This window comes from Gossypium arboreum, chromosome 5 (genome assembly GCF_025698485.1).
Source record: "Gossypium arboreum isolate Shixiya-1 chromosome 5, ASM2569848v2, whole genome shotgun sequence".
Classification (NCBI taxonomy): Eukaryota; Viridiplantae; Streptophyta; class Magnoliopsida; order Malvales; family Malvaceae; genus Gossypium; species Gossypium arboreum.
In genome coordinates, this window is record NC_069074.1 from 14,440,793 (window position 1) to 14,448,917 (window position 8,125).

Sequence of the window (8,125 nt, forward strand, 5' to 3'; positions counted from 1 at the left end):
TTAACCTTATCCATAATTTTCACTAATTACTTATGTGAATATTCAGACTATCCACCCATGTCGTAGTCACTAAATTATTTATATCTGGTGTAATAGCCCGATTTTGGGTCTAGTCGGAACAGTGGTTTCGGGACCACAAACCCGATGAAAAAAATTATTTTTATTATATTTTTATAGTCTATAAATTTATGAAAATATTTCGTAAAAATTTTATTCGAAAATTTTGACGTTTGAGCACTCAATTTAGTCAAAAGGACTAAATTGTAAAAAGTGCAAAAGTTGAGTTCTTTATATATGAGGTGCCTAATTGTTATGAGTTTTAAATTGAAAGTCCTTATGTGACAATTATTCCTTTAATAAGTTAGTGAATGGATATTTGTTTGGTATTTTGAAATTTGGTTGAAATAAAAGGGTAATTTTGTAAATTAATTAAAATAACCTAAGACAAATGATAAAAGCTATCATTTTTTTCATTCTTTCTTCTTCAACCGTGGAAAGAACAGAAAATAGCAGCCATGGATGAGCTCCATTCGCCAAGCTTTTATGGCTTATATAGGTATGGTTTTGTCCCGCTTTTAATGATTTTCGTATTTTGAGATCCCGGCTTAAATTTTCTATTTCTACCAATTGATTGAAGAGAAATTAGAGTTTAAAATTTACCCATTCATGATATGGTTGTGCTTTGATGATTTATAGTGGATAATGAATGTTTGATGTGTTAAATATGAGTTTTATTCAATGAATTTCGTAAAAATGTCAAAAGGGGTTAAATTGTTAAAGTTACAAATTGGTCATAAGTGTGTGAATTAGTGAAAATTTGGAGTTGCCATAGAAGAGAAAAATGTTCAGCATGTCTTAAACCTTATAGAAATTGAATAAAAATTAATTTACGAGCATTGGGGCAAAAGTGCAAATATGCAAAAGTTTAGGGTCAAAATGAAAATTTGTAAAATATGATTTTAGACCCATATGAATATTGTGACTGATTGGTAGGCTAAATGTGATGTTATAGATGATGAAAATTGAGACTTGGACCTAGAACGGAAAGAAATCGATTTATGGACTAGTATGTCCTTTTCACATTTGTGGTATCGAGGTAAGTTTGTATGTAAACAATACCATGCTATACATGTATTTAAATGTTATCATTACATGAATTGTACAGATATTAATGTGTATGTAATTAATAGAAATATGATAAGACAAAGCCTTAATAGACGAGGAAAAATCCCGCTTGAACCTTAGGAATAGAATAGGACACGAGTGACATGTCACTAGGAATTATGAGTCTAGATGACTAGCTCGAGAGTGAGCATTGAAATGTCATGAGATATGAGGTAGCTTTAGCTACAATTGAAGCACTTATGTGCAAAGGCTTTTCCGAGTATCTAATTAGTATTCCAAGTGTTCAACGGGCAATCCAAGGAAAGAGTTAATGATGGTCTCAATGAGGTAAGTCATTGGTGAGTATGCACTCGAGTTATGTTACGAGTTGTGCAAGTATGTATACTAATCCTATGAGAATGCCTTGATATGTGATGATCTATGATGCATAATATGTGTTCTTACCATGATGGATAAAATGGTGTTGTATTAATATTATGAACAATGATCATGAATGAGTAATTTAGCCTTGACAGATTTGAGTTACTGCAGTAGTGTAACTTTGAAAATACACTAAAATAGTGGAAAATGAGTTAGAGGCAGAATAAAATATGGGATTAAAGCTTAATGAGTCTATTTTCACATGAAAGAAACAGAGGAAGAAAAAGAATTCCATATTGTTTGATATTTGAATTCTTGTGAAACAGGGTCTGAATGAATTCGAGATCCCTGTTCTAACTTTAGAAATTCACCAAAATTGTACAAAATTATTAAGAGTTATAACTTACATGAATGGATTCCTTATTGAGTCTATTTTTATGGGGAATAAACGGCATGGTCGTTGGAATTTTGTATAGGGAGAAATTTAGTTTGTAGTGTACAGGGGTCAGAGTGGTCATACCCTGAAACAGGGGAGACTTTAACTAATAAACTGTACTATTTGGCTTAACCAAAAATTCTGGAAATTTTATGGAAAAAAATAAAATAAGTCCAATTTCAGGGAAAATTAACAGAACTTAATTCGGAGTTTCGTAGCTCCAGATATAAATAATTTAGTGACCGTTGCTCAGAAAGACAGCTTGTAGTGAACTTGAAAATATGTTGTAAACATTGATAAAACAAGTTAATGAGTTGCTTATTGTTTTCATATGAACTTACTAAGCGAAAGCTTACCCCCCCTTCTTTCCCATGTTTTCTAGAGTTTCCAGGTTAGCTCGGGTTGGAGGCCGTCAGAGATATTATCACCCTATCGAGTTAACGTTATCGGAGTAAGTAAACTCAAGTGATTCGAGTCTATGGCATGTATAGGGTTTTAATGTGAGTATGTAATATTATGATTTAGCCAAAGGCGTGGCTTGTTATTAAGGTAGTATTAGTCATGTAAATTGGCCTATGTCGGCTAATGACATTATGGGCCCATATGATTATTCTTATGCATGTATGTTATTATCTCTTGTGATGTGGCTTACAACATGTATGCCTAGAGATTGAATTGAGATTCATTGATGAGCTAGTAACTAATGCAGGATTAAGTGATTGGTAAATAGTTAATAATGCTTCATGAATGGTTTGTGAGGTAATGATAGTTATGTCTAGTATGTGGTAATGATATGGGCAAATTCTATAATATTTATTGCATAAGAAAATAACTTGAGCATAACATGTTTGTAGATGTTTAAGAGCTCATTTATGCCACGTTGTATGTTATTGGATAAGTATGTATCTATGCATGTGGTGTGAGAGTGACAAAAGGCTTGATAATTAGCCTATTTCTGGCCACACGGCTTGAGCACATGGGCGTGTGAAGCCTTAACGCAAGAGATTTTTCTAAGTTTTTCATGAGTTCTCGATTGGGTCCCGAACCGCCCCAAATGCATGTATTGGGCCTCGTAAGCTCGCATAAGGGACAGATTGCATGTGAAAAGAAAAGTTTTTAATTATTTGAGATTTCATGGCCCTGTTTAGTATGGAAGTGTTAGTAAAAGTCAGGTAGCACCTCGAACCCCGTCCCGGCGTCGGATGCGGGCGAGGGGTGTTACATCTGGAGCTACGGAACTCAAAATTAAGATCCTCTAATTTTCCTTGAAACTAGACTCACATATCTTCTTACCATAAAAATTTCTAAATTTTTGGTTGGGCCAATTAATACAGTTTATTCATTGAAGTCTCCCCTGTTCTGTTGTTTGACAGTTCCGACCCTTATTCACTAAAAATTAATTATCTCCTCGTACAGAATTTGAATGATGTTCCCATTTCTTTGTCTTGAAATTCTAAACATATAAATTTAAGCCCCTAATTATTTTTATCCAATTTTTTTATGATTTTACAAAGTTAGAACAGGGGAACCCGAAATTATTCTGACCTTGTCTCACAAAATTTATCATATCTCATGATTTACAATTCCATTGTTTACATCATTTCTTCTATAATAAACTAGACTCAATAAGATTTAATTTCATATTTTATTCACCCTCTAATTCCATTTCTACAATTTTTGGTGATTTTTCAAAGTTAGACTACTACTGCTGTCCAAAACAGTTTTAGTGCAAAATGTTGATTTCCATTTTGCCCCAAATTTCACAATTCATACAATTCAGTCATTGCTCAATTAACCCCTCAATTAAGATAATTTTCTCAATTAATAATTTTCCTAGACATTATAAGTTATTTCATAACTATTTAAATTCATAATTTCTACATAAAACTCTAACTTCAAACTCTTTTACAATTCGGTCCCAAACATTCACTTTCTATTCAATTCTTTCAATAAAATCAGCATATAAACAATTTAAAGCTCTAATTCCATGCCAAATCATCATATAATTCCAGAAAACATTCATATAAACTTTCAATTTCTTTAATAGAATCAAAAACTAATGAATTTAACAAGTGGACCTAGTTGTAAAGGTCACAAAAACACAAAAAATTCAAGAAATAATCAAGAATTGAACTTAATTGAAGTAAAAATATGAAAAACCAGCTTAAGGGAACTCTTCCATGGTGTTTTTTCCTATGAGAATGCAGAAAAATAAAGAGAAATCTAGATAATTCCACTTTAGTCCTAGTTTTATTAAGTAAATTTTGAAAATTTCCAATTTTGCCCTTAATTCTACTTATTTTCTTGCTGATTTCATGCCATTGCCGTCCAGCCCAAAGAGACCTTGGGTCTATTTCCCTTTTAAACCCTCTTTCTTTTATCATTTAAGCTATTTAATCATTTCCCAAAATTTTACATTTAATACAATCTAGTCCTTTTTGTTCAATTAACTATCAGAACTTTAAAATTTCTTGACGAAACTTTAATACTGACTTATTAACACTCTATAATTATTTATAAAAATATTTATGGCTTGATTTAAAATTCCCGAGGTCTCGATACCTCATTTTCGATTCTAATTATTTTAATATTTATTTTTAGTATACTATTCACTACTTCAAAATTTTTCTTAACTTCACATTTAAATTATACTCACTAAATTAATAATATTTCCTACTCATTTGTCGAATTTAGTGATCTCGAATCACTGTTCCGACACAACTAAAAATTAAGCTGTCACATATATATATATTATGATTCACCAGTTGAATTACTAGTCTAATTCTCACAACATTGGCCAATAACCACCACTAATCGTCACCTTGGAAGCAATTGACAACCACCATCAAAGTAGCCGACTGCCATCATTGTCCCCAAATCCATTTTTTGCTATTTCTTATTTTGTATAGTCTAGGGTTTCAATGGATTGAGCTAATCATATTTGCATCAAGCCTCTCTCTCTCTCTCTCTCTCTATATATATATTATAATATTAATATATTTTATATTTACTCAAATTTAGTCTAATCTAAAGTATAGGTCTCAAAATTTATTCAATCTCATCCATATTTATGAATGATTAAATAAAACAAGTTTTAAACTTGTTCATATTATATTTAATTTAATATTTATTTATATGCTTTCTTTTTATTAAAAATTTGAATATAAAACACTTCATATTTTTAATGTTTAGATTATATATTATTATAGATTTAATTTATGTAAATTAAATTTTAAATATATAAAAATAAAACATAACAATATATTACATAAAACAAGTCAAACTTGAATTTGAAGTATTGAAATCCAAGCTTGATTCATATGTTAAATGTGGTTAATAATTTTGTCAAAATCTATTTTTGAAATATCATATTTTATTTAAACCCTCATATTTTATGAATAAACCCAATAATTTCACCATGAAATAAGTTTAATATCAATCAAGTATACTCGTGAGATTGATTCTCGTTGATAACTTATTCCCTCCTCTGATTCTTCCAACTCAACTGAAAATGTTTTCTCTTTTTTTCCTCGAATGCTGCTGCTACTTGATTCTTTTTTATTCTGTTTAATTTATAATTTTGAAATGAATTTTTTTAAAAAAAATTGAAGTATTTTGTAATTTTCTTGCTATAAAATATCAATCATTGATACAATTGGACACATTTGAAATAAATACGAAAGAGTAGTAAGATAGAGAGAAAATAAACAAAGAGAAATAACATTTTTTAGAGCGATTTTACATTTGAAATAAATTAAAAAAAATAAAGAGCATTCAAACAAAGTTTCAGAAGCCTTTATTTTATTTTTAATTTAAAAAAAAATATTTTGGGTAAATGGAACCTGAGTTTTTTAAAGTTTAAACCAAGGTAGCTCTTAATTTTCCGCGGAATTCAACGGTAAAAGACTAAATATAAAAAAGAAAATGATAATAATGAGCATGAGTAGAAATAAAAGTAGAATTTTAGAGATTAAGTATTGACGTATGTTGACCGACCAAATGTATAGGAATAGGACCCACCCTTGTTAAATATATGCAACAAAAGCCGTCAGCCTCCAATTTGGGAGAACAAACCAATGGCTGCTGTTAAATCTTTTATTATCGTCCGCCCAATATCGCCAAACTCATATCCACCTTACACGTGCCTCATCTACCCACAGATGAACAAACACCAAAGTTGCTAAAATGAAAGCAGACCGACAAAGCCGACTTGGACCGACCATATCTCCACCATCACCACTCAAGTTGCTTCTCACCTAAGCTAATTTTTCTACACGTGTACATTCCCAACGGCTAGTTTTTCTTTTCTTTTTATTTTTGTTTAACCGCGAAGGCAATATATTAAATTCTCTCTCTCCCGACACGCACGAGGGAGCGAAAATTAAAAAAAAAAAAAAACCAGAATTTATTTATTTTTGGGGTTAAATAATCCAGTAGGTTCTAGATTTAAATTATTAAAAAAAGCTAAAATCGCGTAGATATTTCTGTTCTTTTTAAAAAGAAAACCGCTTTTTTACCGGAAGTTTACATTTTTAAAGCAACTCTGTTTATAGAAGGCAGTTATTGGTTTCCTTTCTTTAGCAGCACAACAATCAGTTCTTTTCTCTTAATTCTAGGGTTTTATCTGATCACTATAATCTAATCCATCAGTTTCCTCTGCCTTTTCTGCTTCTCTAAAGATCCTTTTGTTTCGTTTTGAGGTATAAGGTAGTTTCATTAACTCTTCTTAGATTCTCCTCTGCATATATAATATATATATATTCCATTTACTGATTGTAAAATCTAGTCTTTTAAGTCTCTTTTTTGAGTGGGTTTTGATTCTGATTATCTAAAGACTTTTAACAGTTGGAGTTGGATATGGAAATGGCTTTGAGCAAAGTACTCCGTACTTCTTCATTGAACTTGAATCACGGTGGAGTAAATGAGGAGGAAGAGTTACGGTTAGGGTTTGTGAGACGCTCGCTTGGATTAGGGAGGAAAAGGGTCGGCATATCAAATGATATGGAGGATTTTTCGCCTCTTGATTTCTCTGCAACCAAACTTCCACTGTTGAAAAGGCAATGCAGCGAGAGGATAGTCATGATGGTGACGTTTGATGATTACCATGAAAAATCATCTCTTGAATCACTTCCTCAAGATCTTCTTGTAAGTGCTAAAAAAACCCATAGCCTCAATTGTTGTTATTAGTTTCTATTTTTGGATTGAGTTGTGATTAATGAGAAAGATTTTTGCTTTTCCTATCTGCAGATTAGGATTATTTGTGGTGTGGACCATGAAGATTTGAAGCGACTTTTAATTGTTTCCAAATCAATCAGAGAAGCTGTGAGTATAGTAAAATCATTTAATTTGGATTGTAAACTGTTCACTTCCTGCTTGTTAAGTATTTTAACCTGATTTTGACTCTGATTGTTCCTTTTCTTTTCTCAGACTGTAATTGCAAAGCAGTTGCATTTTGCTTATAGCACACCAACAAAGGTCAAGGCTTTTCGAACATCCATTGATTTCGAGGAACCAAGTGAATTAGACGAGATTGAAGCTCCAAATGCACCGAGGCAATGGAGGTCTCATAGGTCAATCAACCGGAATAAACTGGCTGATATTTCAGTGGCATTGTTTGCTTGATACGAAGAAGATTGTAAATAGCCTGTAGAAATAGTAGTAGTTGTTGTAGATTAAAAGGGGATTGATTAGTGGATCTGGTTGTCGGATCATTGTACATGGGGTAAGATTCTAGACAAGCAATTTCTTCAAATGTTTCGTTGAAGATACATGGTTGCTTTTTAGCTCGTTTTTGTATCTTTGTGTACATGATAGAAAGAAAGGGGGATTTCAGATTCCGGTGTATTTGTTTGGAGGGCAATCTTTACCCTTCTGATTTGATAAAGTTGATTCTAATAATATAATAAGTGCAGACATTTCCTCGTATAATCTATACTCTTGGTAGATTTCAGTTGCTAGATTTTGTGATAAATTGTACAACTTTGAAGCTGAATCAAAGAGGGGATTTCATGCTTTACTGTTTAATAATGGTGTACAAACACGTCCGTTACTTACTGATATCATCTGAGGTCTTTCTATAAAAACTGCTGTGCCGGTGCCATTTCTTGAGGAAATGTTGAATCGCTTGCCTTTGATCAAAGACATTTCCAATCTATTTTCTACTGATTTATGACAGACCATAGATTAATGAATGGGAAATGTATT

At 31.7% G+C, this 8,125-nt stretch overlaps 1 protein-coding gene and 1 long non-coding RNA gene across 4 annotated transcripts; both read left to right on the forward strand.

Moving 5' to 3' along the window:
• Positions 1–1,007: 1,007 nt before the first annotated feature.
• On the forward strand, positions 1,008–2,753 carry LOC128292964 (uncharacterized). Its single transcript, XR_008282964.1, has 2 exons — positions 1,008–1,096; positions 2,304–2,753. It is a non-coding gene; the product is annotated as an uncharacterized LOC128292964 (long non-coding RNA).
• A 3,512-nt stretch (positions 2,754–6,265) lies between these two features.
• Positions 6,266–7,849, forward strand: LOC108452254 (F-box protein SKIP27-like). Of its 3 annotated transcripts, none has more exons than XM_017750026.2 (4): positions 6,266–6,628; positions 6,767–7,066; positions 7,169–7,243; positions 7,349–7,849. In XM_017750026.2, the coding sequence occupies exons 2-4, from the start codon at positions 6,779–6,781 to the stop codon at positions 7,541–7,543; spliced, it is 558 nt and encodes a 185-aa protein (XP_017605515.1). In that variant the 5' UTR covers positions 6,266–6,628; positions 6,767–6,778; the 3' UTR covers positions 7,544–7,849. The 3 variants fall into 3 exon arrangements, with proteins under 3 accessions (XP_017605515.1, XP_017605517.1, XP_017605516.1); XM_017750028.2 differs by having other exon boundaries at positions 6,266–6,621; XM_017750027.2 differs by having other exon boundaries at positions 6,267–6,628; positions 6,756–7,066.
• The last annotated feature ends 276 nt before the right edge of the window (positions 7,850–8,125 follow it).

Excerpts from the sequence above, each read along its gene's own strand:
- LOC108452254 (XM_017750026.2), top strand. The coding sequence starts at position 6,779 with ATGGAAATGGCTTTGAGCAAAGTACTCCGTACTTCTTCATTGAACTTG. Across the intron at positions 7,067-7,168 it reads CACTTCCTCAAGATCTTCTT|ATTAGGATTATTTGTGGTGT; the intron begins GTAAGTGCTAAA and ends TCCTATCTGCAG. Across the intron at positions 7,244-7,348 it reads CCAAATCAATCAGAGAAGCT|ACTGTAATTGCAAAGCAGTT; the intron begins GTGAGTATAGTA and ends TTCTTTTCTCAG.